Source organism: Rhineura floridana, chromosome 5 (assembly GCF_030035675.1).
Source record: "Rhineura floridana isolate rRhiFlo1 chromosome 5, rRhiFlo1.hap2, whole genome shotgun sequence".
NCBI lineage: Eukaryota > Metazoa > Chordata > Lepidosauria > Squamata > Rhineuridae > Rhineura > Rhineura floridana.
In genome coordinates, this window is record NC_084484.1 from 180,755,010 (window position 1) to 180,779,077 (window position 24,068).

Sequence of the window (24,068 nt, forward strand, 5' to 3'; positions counted from 1 at the left end):
ACAAGTAGCCAGCCTTATCCTCCATGAATTTGTCCTACTCCTCTTTTAAAGGCTCCCACACTGCCTCTTGGGGGGGGGGGCAAATTCTATAGTTTAACTTTGCACTGTGTGGAGAAGTCCTTTCTTTTGTCTGTCCTGAATCTTCCAACATTCAACTTCATTGGATGTCCATGAGTTGTAATATTATGAGAGAGGGAGAAAAACTTTTCTCTATCTACTTTCTCCACGCCCTGCATTCTTGTATACACCTCTGTCTTTATGCACCTCCTCTTACTTGCCATTTCTCCAAATTAAAAAGCTCAAAATGTTGCAACCTTTCCTTATAGGGAAGTTGTTTCCTAAAGGAAAGTTGCTTGGTGAGCATCACCCGCGCAGGATCGCCCCCTCTGCTCAGCAGTTGTTCTGCGGAGGGGTCGATTCTGCAGTGTGTGCAATGCCTTCCCCTGAATCCATGCCTCTGCTGAGGCATTGATCTGGGGAGGGGGGATAGCAGCACCTTGCAGAATTGACCCCTGACACTCGTTGTGGGTGTACGGCTGTATAGCTCTATGGCCATACTTCCCTGAACATGCCCGATCTTGTCTGATCTCGGAAGCTAAGCAGGGTCAGGCCTGGTTAGTACTTGGATGGGAGACCGCCTGGGAATACCGGGTGCCATACGTAGGCTTACAGGAAGGCAATGGTAAACCACCTCTGAATACCTCTTACCATGAAAACCCTATTAATATATCCAAAAAGATTCATAGGGTCACCATAAGCCATAATCGACTTGAAGGCACATAACGACAAAAAACCTGTGGTGGCTGTATGTTAAATTAGGGTTTTAAAACTTATTCAGAACCAGATCTGGGGTGGGGCAGTAGTACCCAGGTCAACCCACAGCATGTCAGTCTGATGCCCCCAGGTCAGAGGCGGGGGGGATGGACGGGGGCTGTGCACAGCCCTAATTTTTGTTTGGTGTTTTAAAAATATAAAATGAAATAGGAAATGGTTTCATGGTCCTATTTCTTAGCAGAGATATAAACGCAAGCAGCAGAGTGAGAATATAAACCAGCCCACCTTTCCCTAGGCACAAATAATAGCAGACACAACCTTCTTAGGTAAAAAAATAAAGAATATTTACTCACGACCTTTCATATGTTCAGGAAACATAGGCTCTAGCTTAGATGAAAGAAAAATAGAAGTCTTAGTCCATTTTAGTCTTTGGTAGTGATGCTCTCAGGAGAGCATCTGCCATGCTGCCTCTCCCAGAGGTAAAAAGCTCAGTGATGGAGATTACGCAGGAATCTTCAGGACAAAGGAGGAGGAAACCAGGTAACTAACCCCACCCATTAGGAAGTTACATCATGGTAAACAGGTACATGGGATATTTCCCAAATATCCCTTAAAGGGAACATCTCCCTTTTACAGGGGAACATGCAACTTTGCCTATTCCAACAATTTTTAGGACCTGTGTGTGTTGGTAAGTAACTTATATCTCTCCATTGAAAAAAAGGAGCCCATGGTTTGGGTTTTTCTGGACTACCTCTGAAAGGGATGAAGCCTTCACTGAGGGATAAGATACAAGGCAAATAAACACAGCTTGTCTGGATGATTAGTTAATTAGATTCCCAGTCCCCAAAATGGGAGGCTGGGTGGTCCAAGGCTTTGCCAAGAATTGTAAAGAGTTTTAACTCTGACTTTCAGCAGTCGGTGGGAATATGCACTTTGGCTCGAACATTCACATATTCACGGAACAGCTGATGTCTGCATGTGATGTCCTGCGAAGTCTGAGTTCAGTGTTTGACATTCGGAAACTGATAATTGGGCATTATTTGATAGATGGTAGGAAATGCTGTGTAGTATCTGAGAGTACGGAATAGCTGTCTGATGTGCAATGGTGTTTACCAGCTGACAACACTTACTGCTTGACATGCCTGGTATTTGACAGTATTTAGTGGCTGACATGCGAGGGCAGTTAGTTGCCTGATGTGCAATAACATTTGACAGTATTTAGCAGCTGACATATAATGCTGCTTAATATTTGACAGTATTTGATAGATTACGGTGTAATCAGGGCTGGCCCAAGATATTTTGCTGCCTGAGCTTAAAGGAAAAGATGATGTCTCACCCCCATTTGAAATGAATCAGCTGGAAGTTGCATCTTACTACAATAGCGGTGTTGGGATAGCGTTCTCCACTGCACCTGGAGTTAGCAAGGTACCCTCAGGACCGCCTGTGAATAGAGATGGACAAATCTGTTAATTTTGTTTTCTCTCTCAGTTTCTCATTTTCCCATTCTTAGTTCTCCATATTTCCACATCAGCTTGCAAAATCCTCATGAAAATTCATCAGCATTTTGGTGCAAATTTCTTCAAATATACACACTTTTGCATGAAACTGCCTAATACACACATTTACATGATATATTGTATTTTATCTTGTTTGTTCACCGCCCTGAGAGCTATTCTGCTAAGGGCGGTATATAAATTGAAATAATAAAATAAACAAATAAATAAATAAAATGAATGTATACATTTTTAGGCATAGGATGGCTGCATTTCAGTTCGCATATTACTTTGGAAAGTGCACACTAAGTGGGTTCAGCTTTAAATGCAAACTGAAAGAAATGTCTCTCCCCCTCTTACCTGCGGCGCATGTCCAGATCTGTCCTCCAGCTCTTTGCCATTGTTCCCTGTCCGCAACACCTGCTCCTGAGACAATCCACCTCACTCTGCCTACTGGTAGGGGTGACCCTGAAGGCAATCCTATACATCAGGGATCATCAACATGGTGCCTGCGGGTACCAGTATGCCCACCAGTACCTCTTATGGCATCTTAGGGTAAATATCCCCTGAAAAATCTGCAATGCATGAGATACAGTAGGGCCCCGCTCATGCAGCAAGTACCGTTCCGGACTACCACCATGTGAAATCCACCGCCAAGCGGAGCGCATTGGCTAACATTGACAAAAATGGCGCCCGACGCCCGACAAACACCGTAAAGCTGGAACAAGTGGCATAGGAGTGGGGCCTTTCTGCAATTGACAACCGCTGTATTGGTGGAAGGCTGCAAAGCAGAGCGCCGCAAAGCGGGGCTCTACTGTACTGTTTGCTCTTCCTGCTCAGTTCCTGTTGGCACTGGCTCAGCCTCTCCTACACTGAACATGCACCTGTTTCTTTCGATGCCAGAATTGGACACCTATCCACCCCCTTCCATTCTGAACAGAGAAGAGGTGCAAAGAGTATCTCTCTGTGAGTGAGTGTGGCAGTGGCTGATGTAGATGCCCTTTTCCCATCGATGGATCTGATGCCCATGTCATTTTGTGGTCCTGTCTCTTTTTCTGTCCTTTTAGATATGGAAGCCATTTTGTGTTATGCCATGCCTACATGCCAGCCATTTCATGGCTAGTGCCCATGCTACTTTCTCCAAATTCCAGATGTGCCCACTGCCCCCCCAATGTTGGTGACCGCTGCATTAGATTCTGCCAGGTGACACCCCAACCTACCAGGTTCTGGCCTTGCACCTTCTCTGATCTAACAGATTCAGCTATGCCATGTCCTGCACTTTCTTCTGTTAGGCTTTGCTAATAACCCATGAGTGTGTCTGCCCTAGCTTCAATTTGTAGTCCTGACTCTTTTTCTGCTCTTTGAGATGTGATCACCATTTTGTGTTATGCTGTGCCCCCCACAGCAGCCACTTGGTGACTGGTGCCCACCGCACTTCCTTAAAACTCCTAAATGTGCTCACTAGGCCAAAGCTGTTGGCAATCCCTACTATTCACGTTTACTCAGAAGGAACTCGCACAATGTTCAGTGGGGCTTACTCCCAGGTCAGTTACATAGAATTGTAGTCTCGGTAGCTGACAGGGAATGGCATGTAGTATTTGCTCATATGAAATACTGTATTTAATTAATTTAATTTTAATCATTTTTTTTATTTGCAAATGGAACAAAAGCAAAAGAAGGGAAAAGATTATTGGGGGGAAAAGGAAAGGAAAGAATATATAGTAACAATAAACCACCTCAGCTCACATTATGGATACAAGAACCATCAGTATGTGCATTTTAAGTTAGACATATAAGTTAATATAAGCCTTCCAGATGTTCTGGAAGAAGAGTGGATTTGGTTGTTTAAGAATATCCCAACCACATTATCAAATAGTAATCTGAAAGAGAATATTTTTAAAGCAGTTTATCAAGGGTACTTAACACCACATAGATTAAGCAACATATTTAATCAAAATATGTACTGTTGGAGATGTAGAAGAAGTAACGCGGATTTTATACATCTCTTTTGGAGCTGTGTTAAAATAAAACCTTTTTGGAACGAAATTTTAGATATAATACAGAATATTACTGGTCAAACGTTATCCAGAAATCCTAAAACAATTCTTTTGTGCTTATTTTGTGAAGAAATTATTAATGTAGATTTGCAATTAGTAGCAACTTTGCTCACAGGGGCAAAAATAAATAAATATGTATTGCTCAAAAATGGAACAATAACAAACCCCCAATATTGATGGATTGGTTGAAAAAAACTTGGGAGACAGTATTAACGATAAAAATGACTTATAATAGAAATGCGATGAATTATAACCATCCAAATAAGTTTGTAGAGAAATGGGCTTTATTTATACAATTCTGGAATGATAACGTGATAGATGAAATAGCCCCATTTAATATATTTACCTCAATATAGGAAACTGTTGTATTACATTATTACGCTTAAATATGAAGGGGTAAGAAGTTACCCTTAATAGTTGCATATTATTTTGTTCATTTCATATTTTGTTTTTGCTGTTGATTTATTTTGTAACGCTTCTATGTAATCGAATTGGAACATTTTGTACTTTTACTTTATCTTGAATAAAATTTAAAAATATATATATAAGCCTTCCAGATGTCCAAACAGGTATCTACATGAACTTAATGTCTATATGAAATATGTTCAAATGTAGCCAGGGGAGTAATGTCCTCAAACCATTGTGAAATAGATAGTGGGTGTTTATCCATCTATGCTGGAAGTATAAGGGCTTATCCACATGGGAGCATTTCTTCATACTAAATACACTGCTTTTACCATCATAATAGATTTGCAAGGTTCCTACTTCATGGTCAATAGTAGCTTCAAATGCTTTGTTTTCCATTCACACAAGTAGGTGTTCCTCTAGGAAGGAATAGTGTTGCTGTTTCCTTGTGGCACCGCCCTCTGATTATACATTTTTACATCCTCTGGTTGCTCAGTTACTGGGCATGTGCAAATATTTTTGACCTGCACAGTATTTCCACTCCCTCCTGCCTCCACTGCTTCCTGAAGTTTGGCGGCCGAAAAGAAGATAACTTTCAGGCACCTTCTTTCTCTGCTGCCCCTTGCTTTTTCTGAGTTAATTTTTCCCAGCTGGAAAAACAAATCAATATAATATCAATATTTTGAGAAATTATCAATGTCAATATTTTTTCAAAATATCAATATTAATATTGATATTTGTAGGTGACTTTTTTTTTAAAAAAAAATCCACTTTAAATTTTTTAGGACAAAAAATCGGAAACCAGGCATGGACAGATGTTACTTCAAATTTATCTCTGCAAAGATTGAGAATATGAGAAAGAATTATAAAATCCAGTGGCAATTCCCATTGCTTATTACAAGGAGTGAAGGAAGTTTACTCGGGAAGAAAGGGAGGACAGAAAAGAGGGCTGCAGAAAACTGTGAAGGGGGGAAGACAGAGCAGACAGAAGTTGCTGGATAAACCACCGGGAACAAAATGGAATTCACTGGAGAGTTAGTGGGCGGAGAAAGGGGACTAGCCGAAAGTGATGATTCACCCACCCACTAAAAATCAGCGAAGCAAACCATCTGCAAAGACTTGTGGGGTGGAGTGGAGCCATATTCTAAACTTTTCGTATTATCAGCGGAACGGGTTAGTACAAATTTACAGGGGGAATACTGTGTGATTGCTTCTGTTTGCCATTGACATCATGTGAACCGTGCGAATTAAAAGATGTGAGAAGCACCAAACACACACCAAACCACCGTGTAGATGCAGCCATAGGGCTTGCAAAATCTACTTTCATTCTCCTGCTGTTAATTCCTATGCTACTGTAGTATCTAATTTATCTTAATGTTACTGTTCAATTTTTTAAAAAAAAATCCACTTTGGGTGCTCTGTGGAAAGGCAGGATCGAAAGCTAAATAAGGAAATAAATCAATAAAATAAGTATTTGATGAGTGCTGCAATGATCAAAAAGTATCAATAAATTTTAAGCCTGTCATGGGGCTCATTTTCCCAGTAAACATGCTTAGGGATGCAGTGGATAGCATTTGTGTTTTGAAGAAAATATTCACATTCAATATGTGAGCATCGAGATAAGAATAGTCACCAAGCTGTCTATTTGAGGAAGGGCCATTGCTCAGTGGTGGGGCATCTGCTTTGCATGCAGAAGGTCCCAGGTTCAAGCCGTGGTGTCTCCAAGTCAGAATAGGAGAGACCCCCTGTCTGAAACCTTGGAGAGCTGCTGCCATTACTGACAAGGATGATGATGTTCCTATCTGTTTCAGCTAAAGAGAAGACCACTTTCACCAAAATTATTTTTCTTTTCTAGGTCCTTGTGCCGCAGGTGTTGTGGGCCTCACTATGCCCCGGTACTGCCTGTTTGGGGACACGGTGAATACAGCCTCCAGGATAGAATCCACTGGATTGCGTAAGTCTTCTGTGGAGTTTTGAACAGATGCTGGCTTGGCTGCCATTACTGAAAAAGTTCATGAGCGGGCCTGCTCCTCGCACAACTCCTCGCCCCCAGGGAGCTCAAGAAAGCTTCCATTTTGGTGCCTGTCAGGGACTGCAAAAATAGAGGAACCTTCAGTTTTGGCACCTGACTAGGCCTGCAGATTTAACTCGCAAACAATATTTTTGTTTGTCAGTTCAATTTGCATCTTGCCTTTCTGCCAAATGGCACTCAAGGTAACTAGCAGCAACAGAACTAAAAACAGAACAAAATGCAATATAACGGCAACAATTTACAAATGTAAAAAAAAAGCACACACTTGTAAAAACGAAGCAGGTAAAAGATCCATAACCAAGCTTCCTCTCACCAAATTCACTGCAGAAAGGGGGGGCACCTTTAGCCTCCCCTCCAACTGTGTCCCTGTACCTGTAGCGCTCCGCGTGTGTAGGTGAGACGTGGTATGAATCCAAGAACCGTTTAGAACAGGAATAAGACAGGCCAGGCAAGTTTCATGTAAGAGTCTTTACTAGGCAAAGACATTAGAGACATCTTCCTCCATTGACAATTCTTCCCCCACACTCGAGATCCTGCCAGTTCCCAGCTTATCACACTTTCAGCTAGCCAGACTGACCTTGATTGTCTGGAACTCTGTTCTCACAGTTTAACCCTTCTGCTTCAGGTTTCTCTCTCTCTGCTAAAAACCTTGTCTGTGAGTCTCACAACCAGCGTCACTGACCAACAGCCCCCACCTGAGACTTACAGACCACAAAACATCAAGTTACAATTATTACATTTCTACAACATTACCCTTCATTACAAATACATTTCAGTACATGGTTTCTTACAGCTTCTATTTACAGTTTCAGTTCAGTTCAGTTTCTCTTTATTCTTTATTTACACAAGTTTCACAGATTCATGTTTGCCTTTATTTGATGGTACAATTACATTTCATTCTTCAACACAATACTTCCACATTAGATCCATTGTTTCTTTATCTATAGGCCCCTCTTTTTCCCATTCCTCTGGAATTTCATCTGTTTCATTATTCTGTTGTGTAACATTAAATGCAAATCTCTGAGGAGGTTGACCTTTCGTTTTTCTCTCTGATCTCCTGACATTATCTATTTCCATTTCTTCCTCACTTTCAACTTTAGTTGGACCAGCACTCGTACTTGGCATTTCTGTATCATGTGTTGTTATGTCTTCACCTCTCAGTCTTTTAACAGTACGTTTGCCACCATGAATCAAATCTGTTAATGCAGCTTTTAATGGAATTTGCTGCCCGAAAGGAACATCTGCAGCTTCCTGCTTGTTTTCACTCTCTAAGATCACTGTTTGGCTGTGTCTCCATGGTTTATCTATCACCTTTATGTTTCTGCTTAACACTACTTGTTGTTTCTCAGGTAACCAAACTCTGTAATATGAATTCTGAAATCCCAAAATGCGTCCTGCTTGTGCTTTTGAGTGTTTTGCAACATGTACCCAGCATTTTGCCCCAAAACGTTCTATGTGTGTCACCCTGGGTTTTCTTCCAGTCAGTTTCTCATAGGGAGACATGCCTATTGTTCTGTGCATTAAGCGGTTCTGAATATAAACAGTGTACAGAATACATTCACCCCAATAAGTGTTATTCATATCAGCATCTGCTAGCATTGCTCTCAATGAATCCTGCAATGACCGGTTCCTCCTCTCTGCTGTTCCGTTGGAGGATGGGCTGAAGGGAGCAGTGAGACTTTGAATTATCCCCTTCTTTTCCAAATATGTTTGAAATTAATTACTGGTAAATTCACCACCTCTATCTGATCTGATATTTTTGATAACAACCCCATGTTGTGTTTCTGTTCTCTGTATGAATGTCTTTAATTTCTCTTCTGCATCACTTTTCTTTTTCAATAAGAACACATGTGTAAATCTGGAGAAATCATCCACAATCACTAAATAAAACCTTGCTCCACCTTTTGAGCACTGAAAAGGTCCAGCTAGATCCACATGTATGAGCTGATAGGGTTCAGAAGTCGTGCTTTCACAGCTCTTATTTACTGGATTTACAGTCATTTTTGTTTTATAGCATACCTCACACTCATCCACATGCTCACAGTGTGTTAACTTCAAATCTTGACTATATTTTGGGGTGTTTTGTATCTTTTGAAAATGTGCGTGTGCTAATTTTCTGTGCCATTCATGTACACAATTCTCATGTTTCTCTTTATTTACTGCTATCCAAGCACACATGTCTTTATCAATCTTGCATTCAACTATAAACATGTTGTTCTGTAATTTCCCTTGCATGCATATTTCGCCATTTTTTCTCACAAAACATCTATCCCCTTCAAATGTAACTTTACAACCTATTTGAGCCAATTTTCTCACTGATAGAATGTTATATTTTAACCCAGAAATCAATAATACATCTGTTAAAATTCCCAAATTACCCATCTTCAGCGTTCCTCTTGCTGTAGCGTCCTGAGTAGATCCGTCAGCCAGATAAAGCTTCTCCTGCGTCGGCTTTGAAGTGAAAAATAAACTAGAGTCTGTGATTAGGCAATTAGACGCTCCACTGTCAAGAAGCCACTTAGAGTTAATCAGTTTATTGCTCTCTTTAGAAACAAAGTTCACGGTTGCCCTCTGACTTTCAAAGTCTCTGTAATTCCTCTTCTTTAAACAATGTCTCTGTATATGCCCACGTGACCCGCAAAAATAACATGTTTTAGTCTCTTCCCTGCTTCTTTGATTCCGTTGTACAGACACAGTCTCAGCCTCTTTTAAGTCCATTTTCTTGTTTTCTTGTCTCCTACACCACTCTTGTTGAAGTTTCTGTTCCACAAATTCCAAAGATAGAGTCCCGTCTGGTTGACTTTCAAGACCAGCAACCAGCACGTCCCATTTTTGATCAATGAAGATAACAGGAGATAAACCATCTGCAAGTCATTATGATGTACGCCTCGATCTTGGAGCTCAGCATTTAATCTACGAAATTCAGCCAAATGCTCTCCCATAGTCACATCATCAGTAAAACGCATCTGATATAGCTTCCGTGCTAAACACAGCCTGCTTCCCGCAGTTTGCTGTACATGTGCAGCTCTTAACTTTTCCCACATCTGATTAGCAGTCAGCTCATTACTCACCAGCAACAGTTGTGAATCTGATAGCCCCAGAGTAATAAAAGCCTTCGCTTTCTCATCTTTCTTCAGCCATGCTGCTGAAGGAGCTGCCGGAGGGGTTTTTTCCACGACATCATTTAAATCCTCTTTAATCAGAACAGCTGTCATTCTCCACTTCCAGCTGGAGTAATTTACAGCATTCAGTCTCTCCATCGGCATCCCGGAAGACAGATTTACAGCCATGTTGCTCACTCTTACTTGCCTCTCACTTGCGTTTTGTTTCTCTCTGCAACAACGCCACTTCACCAGCCCTCGAACCCGCTACAACGCCTCATAATCTGGGCCCATAACCCCTGTGGCGCTCTGCGTGTGTAGGTGAGACGTGGTATGAATCGAAGAACCGTTTAGAACAGGAATAAGACAGGCCAGGCAAGTTTCATGTAAGAGTCTTTACTAGGCAAAGACATTAGAGACAGCTCACTCCATTGACATTTCTTCCCCCACTCTGAGTTCCTGCCAGTTTCCCACCTTATCACACTCTCAGCCAGCCACTGACCTTGATAGTCTGGCACTCTGTTCTCACAGTTTAACCCTTCTGCTTCAGGTTTCTCTCTCTCTGCTAAAAACCTTGTCTGTGAGTCTCACAACCTGCGTCACTGACCAACAGTACCAAGCACACAGCTGGTATAGCACAGTGGGAAGGAGAGCCTGGTTGGGAGTCCAGAGCCTGTGAGTTCAAATCCCGCTCATAAGAGCATAAGAAGAGCCTGCTGGATTAGGCCAGTGGCTCATCTAGTCCAGCATCCTGTTCTCACAGTGGCCAACCAGGTGCCCGGGGGAAGCCTGCAAGCAGGACCCGAGTGCAAGAACACTCTCCCCTCCTGAGGCTTCTGGCAACTGGTTTTCAGAAGCATGCTGCCTCTGACTAGGGTGGCAGAGCACAGCCATCATGGCTAGTAGCCATTGATAGCCCTGTCCTCCATGAATTTGTCTAATCTTCTTTTAAAGCCATCCAAGCTGGTGGCCATTACTGCATCTTGTGGGAGCAAATTCCATAGTTTAATTATGCGCTGAGTAAAGAAGTACTTCCTTTTGTCTGTCCTGAATCTTCCAACATTCAGCTTCTTTGGATGTCCACGAGTTCTAGTATTATGAGAGAGGGAGAAGAACTTTTCTCTATCCACTTTCTCAATGCCATGCATAATTTTATTTATTTATTTATTTATTTTTCATTTCTAGACCGCCCATAGCTAACAGCTCTCTGGGCGGTGTACAAACAGGATTAAAATACAATATAGAATAAAATCAGTAACAGAGGAACACATTAAACTAAAAACATTAAACATAAAGCATTAAACATTAAAATGCCTGGGAGTACAGCCAGGTCTTAACCTGGCGCCTAAAAGAAAGAACCGTAGGCGCCAGGCGTATTTCCTCCGGTAAGCTGTTCCACAATTCGGGGGCCACCACAGAAAAGGCCCTAGATCTAGTAACAGTTCTCCAGGCATCCTGGTGAGTTGGTACCCGGAGGAGGGCCTTAGATACAGAACGAAGTGAACGGGTAGGTTCATAGCGGGAGAGGCGTTCCACAATGTATTGCGGTCCCACACCGTGTAAGGCTTTATAGGTCAACACCAGCACCTTGAATCTAGCTCGGAAACAAATAGGTAGCCAGTGCAAGCGAGCCAGGACAGGTGTTATATGCGCAGACCGATTGGTCCTTGTCAACAGCCTGGCAGCCGCATTTTGCACTAGCTGAAGTTTCCGAACAGTCTTCAAGGGCAGCCCTACGTACAGTAATCCAGTCTAGAAGTTACCAGAACGTGAACAACCAAGGCGAGATCATCCCTGTCCAGATAGGGGCGTAGCTGGGCTACTAAGCGAAGGTGGTAAAATGCATTCCGTGCCACCGAGGCCACTTGAGCCTCGAGCGACAAGGAAGGGTCAAAAAGGACCCCCAAACTACGAACCTGTTCCTTCAAGGGGAGTGTAACCCCATCTAGAACAGGATAAGCATCCACCATCTGGGCAGGGAAAGAGCTCACCAACAGTGTCTCAGTCTTGTCTGGATTGAGTTTCAGTTTGTTAGCTCTCATCCAGTCCATTATCGCGGTCAGGCAACGGTTCAGCACATCAACAGTCTCACCTGAAGAAGGTGAAAAGGAGAAGTAGAGCTGCGTGTCATCAGCGTACTGATGGCAACGCACTCCAAAACTCCTGATGACCGCACCCAGAGGCTGCATGTAGATGTTAAAAAGCATGGGGGACAAAACCGACCCCTGAGGGACTCCACAATGGAGAGTCCAGGGTGTCAAGCAATGTTCCCCAAGCACTACCTTCTGGCGACGATCCGCTAAGTAGGAGCAGAGCCACTGCCAAGCAGTGCCCCCAACTCCCAACTCCGCGAGCCTCCCCAGAAGGATACCATGGTCGATGGTATCAAACGCCGCTGAGAGATCAAGGAGAATCAACAGAGTCACACTCCCCCTGTCCCTCTCCTGACAAAGGTCATCATACAGGGCGACCAAGGCTGTTTCAGTGCCAAAACCGGACCTAAAACCGGATTGAAACAGATCCAGATAATCGGTTTCATCCAAGAGCGCCTGGAGCTGGCCGGCAACCACCCGCTCCAGAACCTTGCCCAAAAAAGGAACATTCGCCACCGGTCTGTAGTTGTTCAAAACATCTGGGTCCAAAGGTTTCTTTAAAAGAGGTCTTATTATTGCCTCCTTGAGACTACCAGGGACTACTCCCTCTCTCAAGGAGGCATTTATTACCTCCCTGGCCCAGCCGGCGGTTACAGCCCTGCTAGTCTTCACCAGCCAAGATGGGCAAGGGTCCAGAGCAGACGTGGTTGCCCGCACCATTCCAAGCACCTTGTCCACTTCCTCGAGCTGCACCAACTGAAATTCATCCAATAATAAAGGACACTTCAATGGATTCATCATTTTATACAATTCTATCATGTCTCCTTTTCTCTAAACTAAAAAGCCCCAAATGCTGCAACCTTTCCTTGTAAGGGAGTCACTCCATCCCCTTGATCATTCTGGTTGCCCTCTTCTGAACCTTTTCCAACTCTATAATATCCTTTTGGAGATGAGGCGACCAGAACTGTACATAGTATTCCAAATGCGGCCGCACCATAGATTTATACAACGGCATTATGATATCGGCTGTTTTATTTTCAATACCTTCCCTAATTATCCCTAGCATGGAATTTGCCTTTTTTCACAGCTGCCGCACACTGGGTCGACATTTTCATCGTGCTGTCCACTACAACCCCGAGGTCTCTCTCCTGGTCGGTCACCGCCAGTTCAGACCCCATGAGCGTATATGTGAAATTCATATTTTTTGCTCCAATATGCATAATTTTACACTTGTTTATATTGAATTACATTTGCCATTTTTCCGCCCATTCACTCAGTTTGGAGAGGTCTTTTTGGAGTTCTTTTTAATCCCTTTTTGTTTTAACAACCCTGAACAATTTAGTATCATCAGCAAACTTGGCCACTTCACTGCTCACTCCTAATTCTAGGTCATTAATGAACAAGTTGAAAAGTACAGGTCCCAATACCGATCCTTCAGGGACTCCACTTTCTACAGCCCTCCATTGGGAGAACTGTCTGTTTATTCCTACTCTCTGCTTTCTGCTTCTTAACCAATTCCTTATCCACAAGAGGACTGTGACGCCCTTCCCTGGCTCTCCCTGTCAGGTTCCTACCTGCTCGTGGTTACTGCCTGTCACTAGGCACCACCAGGGACTCCACCAGTCCGGACTGTCCTTTTTTATGGTTTCTCTCCCCGCTCTAGCACAGATCTCAACAGATCCCCCTGCTAGGCAGCACCACCAGTCACGTCCTAATACCGGTATTCCCAGAGACTCTGAATACTTGTATTGTTATTCTCTTCACCGCTGCCACCATTTGTTACAGTTTCCCTTCAGCCTTGGTCATTACCTTACCCTCCCTTCTGGTCTGTGAAACCCCAGCCAAGGATCAGGCCTTTGGTAAACCAAATTAAGTATTTATTAAATATAACAAAGATAACAAGATTTCTTCATAAGGCACATAAGCATATGGTTTTATCTAATACTAATACGAACTCCACCCCGCTCCTTCTCCACGCTCTCCTGGCAAACAACTCTCTAAAACCCACCAAAACAACCCACTCACTTTCATCACATCACATCCACCCAGATTCCACTGTCACTCTTCCTTTTATACGCTCAGCCATTTTAAACACTCAGCCAATCATCCAGCATTCTACTGCCCATTCACTCCCCCTCCTCTTTCACTCCACTTACCATGTATCTTCTATTCAAACAGCACTTACCCTATTTACACTAATACAGGATCATCACATTTCCCCCCCCCGTTAACATAACGGCAGAGTATTATTCCTGCTCCAGGATTTATACGTCGCGTTAACAATTAAAACAAGTCTCTCTGGGGAAAGTGTCTTTCTTTGTTCCTCCGTCTGGTCACGTCACTGCAGTCCCAGCCGCCTGCCTTGACAGTCCATCGGCCAATACATTGTCCTTGCCTTTGATGAACTGGAAGTCCACTTGATAGTCTTGTAGGGCCCAGGACCACCTCTGCAGCATAGTATTATGGTTTTTCATAGTCTGTAACCATAACAAGGCCCGATGATCCGTTGTTACCGTGAATCTTCGTCCCCACACGTATGGGCGCAACTTGTTCAGTCCCCACATGACCGCTAGGCACTCCTTTTGGACCGACGAATAGTTTTTCTCCCTCGGCGTCAGCTTGCGACTCAGATACGCCACTGGATGTCTGGTGCCTTCTCTCTCCTGCAGCAAGACGACTCCCAGCGCGAGGTCTGACGCATCTGTAGCCATGATGAATGGTTGCTCATAGTCTGGTGCTATTAATATGGGTCCTTTGCACAAGGCTTGCTTCAGCAGATCAAAAGCCTTCTGACATTCATCCGTCCATACCACACGCTCAGAACACTTTTTCTTTGTCAATTCATGCAAGGGGGTTGCTATTTCCCCAAAATCTTTCACAAACTTTCCATAAAAACCAGCCACACCTAGAAATGCCCTAACTTGCTTTTTGGTTAAGGGGATAGGCCACACTTGTATTACCTCCACCTTGCTCCATAAGGGGGTGATTTTCCCACTCCCCACCTTATGTCCTACACAGATTACTTCACTCACAACTTTCCCATTCACACAGCACGGTACAGATCTGATTGGGGCATGATCTCCAGTATTAATGGAATGTTTGGCTATACTGGTTCGGCCAGGTTTATTACTAAAGAGATTCCCATAGTTTTTCAAAACTCTCAGAATCTCCTCTTTTACTTCCTCCTTCACCTCCTCTGACCATTCCACTTGATCTACCCCTCCTTTGTCTTTGCTTTCCTGTACCAGATCCGGAAGTTCAGGCCCACTTCCCTCAGGGAATAAGGTCACTTGCAACACCTTTGCATCCCTGGTATGGTAAGGCTTTAACATATTTACATGAACCACTTTGCTTTTGTTTAATTGGTCTGTGGTGATTACATATGTCACTGTGTCAAGCCTTTCTCTGATGGTATATGGTCCTTCCCAGTTAGCCTGTAATTTGTCATGTTTCCTGGGTATGAACGCCATAACCATATCTCCCACATCATACACACGTTCCCTGGCTGTTCTGTCATACCAGTAACTTTGCTTCTGCTGAGCTTGACTGAGATTCTCTTTCACAACTTCCATCATTGATGTTAATTTATTGCAGAATTCCAATACAAAATCTACTACAGATGTTTTGTACTCTCCCAGGGTTCCTTCCCATGAATTTTTTAACAGTTCCAAAGGTCCCCTCACTTTTCTAGTGAACATGAGTTCAAAGGGTGAGAAGCCTGTTGACTCCTGAGGGACTTCTCTGTATGCAAATAAGAAGCATCCCAAACGTTCATCCCAGTCTTGTGGGTGATCTTGCACATAGCTTCTTATCATGCCCTTCAAAACTCCATTGAATCTCTCAGTTAGCCCATTAGTGGCGGGATGGTAAGTAGTGGTCTTTAGATGTTTTAGACCACAACATTTCCACATACATTGCATCACTTCTCCCATGAATACACTGCCTTGATCCGTCAGCACTTCATGAGGGAAACCCAGCCTCTTAAAGATTTTTAATAAAGCCTCTGCCACTACAGGGGCTTCTACAGATCTTAGTGCTTCTGCGTCTGGGTACCTGGTGGCAAAATCCACCACCACCAATAGATATTTCTTGCCATGCCTTGTGGGTTTGGAAAAAGGCCCCACCAAATCTATTCCCACTCTATAAAAGGGTTGTCCAATTATAGGAAGGGGCTTTAAGGGTGCCTTAGTCTTTACTCCACTTTTTCTCACCTTTTGGCATATACCACAAGATAGACAATGTTGTTTTACATCTTTGGAGATGTTTGGCCAATAATAGTGTGGAGCCAATCTCCTCTTGGTCTTTTTTATTCCCAGATGTCCTGCAGATGGGACATCGTGGGCTACCTCTAGCAATCTGGTTCTGTATTTGCTAGGTACTATCAATTGCTTCACCGGTTCACATTCATTCTTTCTCTCAGCAGGCATCCACAGTCTATATAAAATCCCATTCTCACACACAACTTGATTCCTCAGCTTGTCAGTGAAAGGAATCTGTTGGGTCAGGGCTTGTTCCTTTATTTGGTTCAAACTTATATCTTTATGCAACTCTTCCCTGAATTGCTCTGCTTCTTCCCCAGAGACCACTTGATACAGTTTGTCTCCTTCAGCAGGCCTGCTAGTGGTTGCTATGGTGACCTGAGGCTGGCTAACAGATTCCACCCTGTTCTTTTCAGCCTGTGTTAACATGGCTTCTGTTTCTTTGCCCAGCTGCTGTCTGGTCACCACATATATTTTTCCTTGTGCCCCCATAACATCTCTTCCCAGTATCTCTGGTTCTTGTTGTTGGGCATTAATACCAGAGCTTGGAAAAGTTACTTTTTTGAACTACAACTCCCATCAGCCCCAGCCAGCATGGCCACTGGATTGGGCTGATGGGAGTTGTAGTTCAAAAAAGTAACTTTTCCAAGCTCTGAACCGACTTTATATTCTCCCCCTTTTCCTCTCCACTCCATTTTCACTAGGGCCATAGGCAAGCTTTCTGGTTGTCCCCTCACTCCTTGGATAGTCACAGTTTCCTGAGGTAATATTTCCTCAGATTTTATTAAATCTGGCCTCAGTAATGTCTGAGCGGCACCAGTATCAAGCAATGCCCAATAATTTGCCCCTTGAACACACACGTCCTCTCTTAGACTCGAATCCAAGTCTGTTACTTTTGTCCAGTTTATCTGGCAGAACTGAACCTTTTTCGCTGTTTCTAAAGCCTTGGGCTCTGTTTTCACTGCCCTTGTCTGAGCAGGATTACTAATGGGGTTGGCAACCTCACATTGAAAATGTAGGTGCCCCGGTCTACCACATTTGTAGCATAATTTCTCCTCACTTTTAGGGTACACAGATCCACTCTGGGGTGTCCTGTGCCCTTCAGATTTTATTGGAGGACTCACTCGCTGTGGTACCACATCCCTTCTGCCAGCATTATATGGTCTGGGTTTAAAATCTCTTGATGTTTTCCCCACCCAGCCAGTTCTATTGGAGGCAAAGTGATCCGCCATCTTGGCAGCCTCCTGCACCGATGTAGGGGAACGGTCTTTGACCAGGAGCCTTATTTCTGGTGGTAACTGATGGTATAATTGATCCAGTATCATGAGGTTTTTCACCTCCTCCACAGACTGAGCTTTTGCACTTGTCAGCGATTTCCCAAATATGTCCATCAGTTTTGCCCCCAGCTCCATGAAAGACCTCCCTGTCTGTATCTGGTAGTTTCTGAAAAGCTTTCTAAAATAATCAGGCCCCAGTCTGAATCTTTTGTAGACTGCCTCTTTAAACTCAGCATAGGTGACGGGCCTGTCTGAGGGGAAATATTGGTATACCTCTGCCAATTCCCCTTTGATCAGGTTTGATAAATACTGCATGTATTTATCTTCAGGTAGCCCCCACAACTGAGCTGCCCTTTCAAAGGTTGTGAGATAAATTTGAGGATCTTGTCCAGGCTCATAGACAGCAAAGTCCTTTGGAGTAATTTTTATTTTTGCTCCATCTCTGTCTTTCCTTGTCTCCTCAGAGTGAAATTTCTCTCTATCCAATTTTAATCTTTCCCCTTGTATCTCCGCATCCACTCTCATTCTCTCAGTTTCCATCCTCAATCTCTCAGTTTCCAACTCTCTCTGTTTATCTTTTTCCTCAGCTTCCATCCTCAATCTCTCAGCTTCCAACTCTCTCTGTTTATCTTTTTCCTCAGCTTCCATCCTCAATCTCTCAGTTTCCAACTCTCGCTGTTTATCTTTCCCATCTGCTTCCATCCTCAACTTCTCTCTCAAATACTCTATATAAGCGGGATTGCTTAAGTATCCTTCTGGGGTCTCTTCCCTGACAGGTTGTTTTTGCTGCGCAGTTGCAAATCCTATAAGTGCTACTCTCAATTCATCTACCCCTTTACCCTCGTGAGGTAAATTGAATGTTATGCACTTCTCCACCAGCTCCTCTCTTTTCATTTTTATATATTCAGCCATGGTGTTTGAGTTCACTCACTCTTTGCCACACACTCTTTGCCAGTCACTCTCACAAGTAATCTTGTTTTGTTATTTCTGTTTGCCACACCACTGTTAGGGATTCTCTAGTATTCGTCCCACCACTACAGCCAACACCTGTGACGTAGTCTCCTTTGTTCGGATCCCACCGCTACTGCCACCACATGTGACGCCCTTCCCTGGCTCTCCCTGTCAGGTTCCTACCTGCTCGTGGTTACTGCCTGTCACTAGGCACCACCAGGGACTCCACCAGTCCGGACTGTCCTTTTTTATGGTTTCTCTCCCCGCTCTAGCACAGATCTCAACAGATCCCCCTGCTAGGCAGCACCACCAGTCACGTCCTAATACCGGTATTCCCAGAGACTCTGAATACTTGTATTGTTATTCTCTTCACCGCTGCCACCATTTGTTACAGTTTCCCTTCAGCCTTGGTCATTACCTTACCATCCCTTCTGGTCTGTGAAACCCCAGCCAAGGATCAGGCCTTTGGTAAACCAAATTAAGTATTTATTAAATATAACAAAGATAACAAAGATAACAAGATTTCTTCATAAGGCACATAAGCATATGGTTTTATCTAATACTAATACGAACTCCACCCCGCTCCTTCTCCACGCTCTCCTGGCAAACAACTCTCTAAAACCCACCAAAACAACCCACTCACTTTCATCACATCACATCCACCCAGATTCCACTGTCACTCTTCCTTTTATACGCTCAGCCATTTTAAACACTCAGCCAATCATCCAGCATTCTACTGCCCATTCACTCCCCCTCCTCTTTCACTCCACTTACCATGTATCTTCTATTCAAACAGCACTTACCCTATTTACACTAATACAGGATCATCACAAGGACCTCTCCTCTTATTCCATGACTGCTAAGCTTCCTCAGAAGTCTTTGGTGAGGTACCTTGTCAAAAGCTTTTGGAAAGTCTAAGTACATGCTCGTGTCTCCTGAGTGTCAAGGGCCAGCTAAAGATCATCTCCACAGGGAATGGCTCAGGGGTTATGTGCCCTGCCACCTGTGCAGCCGTGGGCAAGTGGCAGAGTCCCAAGGAGCCCAGTTGCTCCCCAGCTGGCAGTTGCGGACAAGGAAGGGGCTGGCTTGTGCAGCTGTGGCAAGCTGAGCAGGCCCTAGCCAGCTCAGGAGGACTAGCCTCAGAGGGAGGCAGTGGTAAACCCCCTCTGAATACTGCTTACCATGAAATCCCTATTCATGGGGTCGCCATATGTTGGGATCGACTGGAAGGCAGTCCATATACCAAGCACAGTAAAGCACTTGGGAATGCCAGTTGGTGCCCTGACTCTGACACTTAACCAACCTCTAATAAGAAGGGCCTTGGCTGAATGGCAGAGCAGGTGCTTTGCATGCAGAAGGTCCTGAGTTCAATCCCTAGCATCTCCAGGTACAGCAGGAAAAGGTCCCTGCCGGACACCCTGGAGAGCTGCTGCCGGTCAGGGTAGATTATAGTGAGCTAGATGGACCAATGGTCTGCGTTCCTATTAAAATGTGAACAAAACCGTTGTTCTCTCCCCCATCCCTAACGCCGCTTTTTGAAAATGTGCACCAGTTGCATTTGAAAAGGGCGCTGACACTTAAGAGACACATTCCAAAGATATAACTTTCCCCCCCTTTCTTTTTTTAAAAAATCTCAGCATACAGGATTCACATCAGCCAAAGCACAATGAAAACACTGAAGAGCCTGAATGAAGGATATAAAATAGAGTTCAGGGGGAAGACCGAGCTGAAGGTAAGGAATCGGAGCTGGGAAACCCTTTGTCTCCTGGCCAACCCTGATGTTTTGCCAAAGGCAACATTTTATACTTCAGAAGGTTGGTAGAACATTTGCTTTGCCTGGTAGCTCAGTGATAGAGCATCTGCCTTACATGCAGAAGATCCCAGGTTCAATCCCCAGCATCTCCAGGTAGGGCTGGGAATCTTCCTGGCCTGATACCCTGGAGAGTTCAGTGTAGGTAATATTGAGCTAGACGGATCAAGGGTCTGGCTCTGTGAAGGTAACTTCCCACCCACACTCCAATTAAAAAAGAGAGAATGGCCACTGCTCAGTGACAGAGCATTTGCTTTGCATGCAGAAGGTCCTGAGTCTAATCACACAATCATAGAGTTGGAAGGGGCCTACAAGGCCATCAAGTCCAACGCCCTGCTCAATGCAGGAGTCCAAATTAAAGCATACCCAACAGGTGGCTGTCCAGCTGCCTCTTGAAGGCCTCCAGTGTTGTAGAGAGCCTACAATTTCCCTAGGTAACTGGTTCCATTGTCATACCACTCCAACAGTTAGGAAGTTTTTCCTGATGTCCAGTTGAAATCTGGTTTCCTGCAAATTGAGCCCATTATTCCGTGTCCTGCACTCTGGGATGATCAAGAAGAGATCCCGGCCCTCCTCTGTGTGCAAACCTTTTAAGTACTTGAACAGTGCTATCATATCTCCCCTCGGTCTTCTCTTCTCCAGGCTAAACATGCCCAGTTCTTTCAGTCTCTCCTCACAGGGCTTTGTTTCCAGTCCCCTGATCATCCTCATTGCCCTCCTCTGAACCTTTTCCAGTTTGTCCGCATACTTCTTAAAGTGTGGTGTCCACACTTCTTGGTCATCTCCAGCTGAAGAATCTTAGAAAGCAGTTGATAGGGAAGGCCTTTCTGGGAGGACCACAGAGAGGTGCTGGCATTCAGAAGGGCAACACTCAGCTTGGCGGACCAATGTTCCCTGACTTGGTAGAAGACAACTTCAAATGAGATTTGAGAAGGGAGCAAAACTATACATCAGCCTTTCCCAACTGGAGGTAGTTCCAAACATCTGGTGGGCACCCGGTGGGGAAGGGTGCTTGTGACGCTAAGGAACCCTCTGAACTGCTTTAGAATCCTGGGAACTGTAGTTTGTTAAGGGTGCTGACAGTTGTTAGGAGATCCCCCAATACCCCTCTCAGATTCACAGAGTGGTTTAATGATCAATCTCTCTTCCCGGGGAACTCTGGCAGTTGTAGCTCTGTGAGGGGATCATTTGCAAAAATTGCATTGATGTTTCAAATGTTTGATGAGCTTCTGTTTCCATGCTTATAGGGTAAAGGTTTAGAGGAAACATATTGGTTGGTAGGGAAGAAAGGCTTCACAAAGCCACTGCCACGCCCTCCCGAAATGAGGCCAAGGTAAGTAACCTGAACCGGTGGGGGCAACAGACAGAATGGCAACCTATTTTTCCCTTGCTGATTTCTCCTTTATAAACCCCTTGTTGATATTCAGATTGCTTTTCTCAGGCTTCACTTCCTCCTTCATCTGGGCCATATCCACACCACACATTTATTCCACTTACTTATTTATTCCTCTATAAACAGCCATGGCTTCCCCCACAGAATCCTGGGAAGTGTAGTCTGTGAAAGGTGCTGAGAGTTGCTGGGAGACCCCTGTTCTCCTCACAGAATTGTCTAGGTGGTTTAAAGGTCAGTCCCTCTTTCAGAGAACTCTGGGAACTGTAACTCCGTGAGGGGAGCAGGGATCAATTCTGTGGGGGAAGCCATGACTGTGGCAAGTGGGACAATAGTGGAATAAATGTCTGGTGTGAATGCGGTCCTACTTAGAAAGACAGTCTCATGGCTCTATAATGGCTATACATCTGCCTGTATTCAGAATGGCTTTGTTTCCAGTAGAAATAAACCTTAAAATGTAAATGTACTGCCTTCAAGTCGATGCCAACTTATGGCGACCCTATGACTCGGGTTTTCGTGGTAAACGGTATTCAGAGGGGGTTTGCCATTGCCTTCCTCTGAGGCTGAGAGGCAGTGACTGGCCCAAGGTCACCTAGTGAGCTTCATGGCTGTGTGGGGATTCGAACCCTGGTCTCCCAGGTCGTAGTCCAACACTCTAACCACTATACCACATTGGCTCTCTTATGTTTCAATTAGGGTTGCCAGGTTCGTGGCCTGAGACTGATCCTGTATCTTTAGGAGAAGGGAAAGTCAGCCAAGTGCAGGTGTTCTTGAAACTCTGTAATGGGAAACACCACAAGGTGGAATTCTCCCTTCCCCCTGCACAGCTTTTAAAGATGCAGAAGACCTCTTGGTTGCCAGGCCCAGGGGTGACACCCAAAGCCGCCCCCCCAGGCACCGCCTAGGCACTGAGAGCCTTCGCATGGCGTGCTGGCTGCCTTCCTCGGCTGTTAGAAGGTGGAAGCGGCGGCAGCAAGGCGGCGGTGCGCTCCCGGGCTGTTGTTCGGCTGCACGCTCCTAGAGGCCGTGCATGCGCTCTGCACGCGCGATCGCTCACAATCTCAGAGAGAAGGCGCTGCAGGCCACACCGGGTGACACCAACCCTAGTGACGCCACTGGTGCAGGGGGAAGGGAGAATTCCACCTTGTGGTGTTTCCCATTACAGAGTTGCAAGAACACCTGCACTTGGATGACTTTCTCTTCTCCTAAAGATACAGGATCAGTCTCAGGCCATGGACCTGGCAACCCTAGTCTGGAGTACTGTATCACTTCAGACTGCAGAAGCTATTCCAGACTGAATGCTATTCCCGACCAAAAAGTGAATTCTTGCATGTAGAAAACAAGGGCCTAGCCTAGCCTTCTCCCTGACACACTAGTTTTCTACATGCGGGAATGTTTCCTTGCCCCCGTGGAAGGCATTTTATCATATGAGGCCCTTTTACCATTTTAAAATGGTGCAATCCAGACACAGGTTTCCCATCTCAGTGAGAATGAGGCCAGGGAGTAAATCAGTAAGATGATGTGTGTGCTTGTGTGTGTGTGTGAGGAGAAAATAGGGGGTGGGGAGTGGGGGTGTAGATGGGGCATAAATAACTAAAATAAAACAAAATGAAAGTGGTTTTGGTGCTGCAAGTTCAAGTTAAAAGGCAAGGCCCAGATCTGGATACTTGGAAGTTTCCGGGTTTAGCTGGTCTAGTTCCAGCTGCGCAGTCCCACAGGGAGAGATGCAGGATTTGGAAAGGCCCTTAGAAATACTGTGTGTGCTTGACCTCACATGTCTGCAGTTTGAGGATCCCATGAACCTCAGAAGGGTTATTAATGTCCTCCGCATTGAGCCTGACACTGAGATATTCCAGGTCTCTGGTTCTGAATAACACTCCACAGAAATCAAGACAGGCCCCGTTTGTGCAGGCTATTTTTATAGGGTTCCCCCCCCCTCCCACTCATATCCCAGCAGCAGAGGGAAAAAAGATGTTTAGACTACAGGAATGGGATTGACCCCTCCCCTACAAAGGTTAATCCATTTCCACCACCCTGTTCCCATCAAGAGCCAATTCATCTGTCACAGACAGAGCATGAGAGCCGCTTAGTCCTCCTGAATCACATTGGTTGTGTTTTCGATTCAAGAACCATGTGGCTCCAAAGTCAGTGGGGCAGTGAATCCGCTCCAGGTTTTAGTCTGAACTTTCAAGGAGCTGTCCAAGCTGACACTGGAGCCACCAGCCTCCACTGTTTGAAGGTATGGCGTGTACACAGCCCGTGTAATGTGACAGTTCTTAAAATTTCATTTTTTGTGTGAATTATTTATTTTACTCACAATTTGTTGTTTCTTCCTTTAACTGTTTTTCCGTGTGTGTGTGTGTGTGTGTGTATCAGCAGATCTAATTTCTGTGGCCATTCCAGGCGGGTGTCATTTTATTTACCCA

At 44.6% G+C, this 24,068-nt stretch overlaps 1 protein-coding gene and 1 pseudogene across 1 annotated transcript in view; both read left to right on the forward strand.

Moving 5' to 3' along the window:
• The window catches only part of GUCY2F (guanylate cyclase 2F, retinal), an 83,523-nt gene that overhangs the window by 58,431 nt on the left and 1,024 nt on the right, over positions 1–24,068 (forward strand). The window contains exons 17-19 of the mRNA XM_061629734.1: positions 6,585–6,683; positions 20,080–20,174; positions 21,500–21,585. Coding sequence (XP_061485718.1) covers positions 6,585–6,683; positions 20,080–20,174; positions 21,500–21,585 — 280 coding nt within the window. The remainder of the gene's footprint in view (positions 1–6,584; positions 6,684–20,079; positions 20,175–21,499; positions 21,586–24,068) is intronic.
• Positions 545–663, forward strand: LOC133386431 (5S ribosomal RNA; annotated as a pseudogene).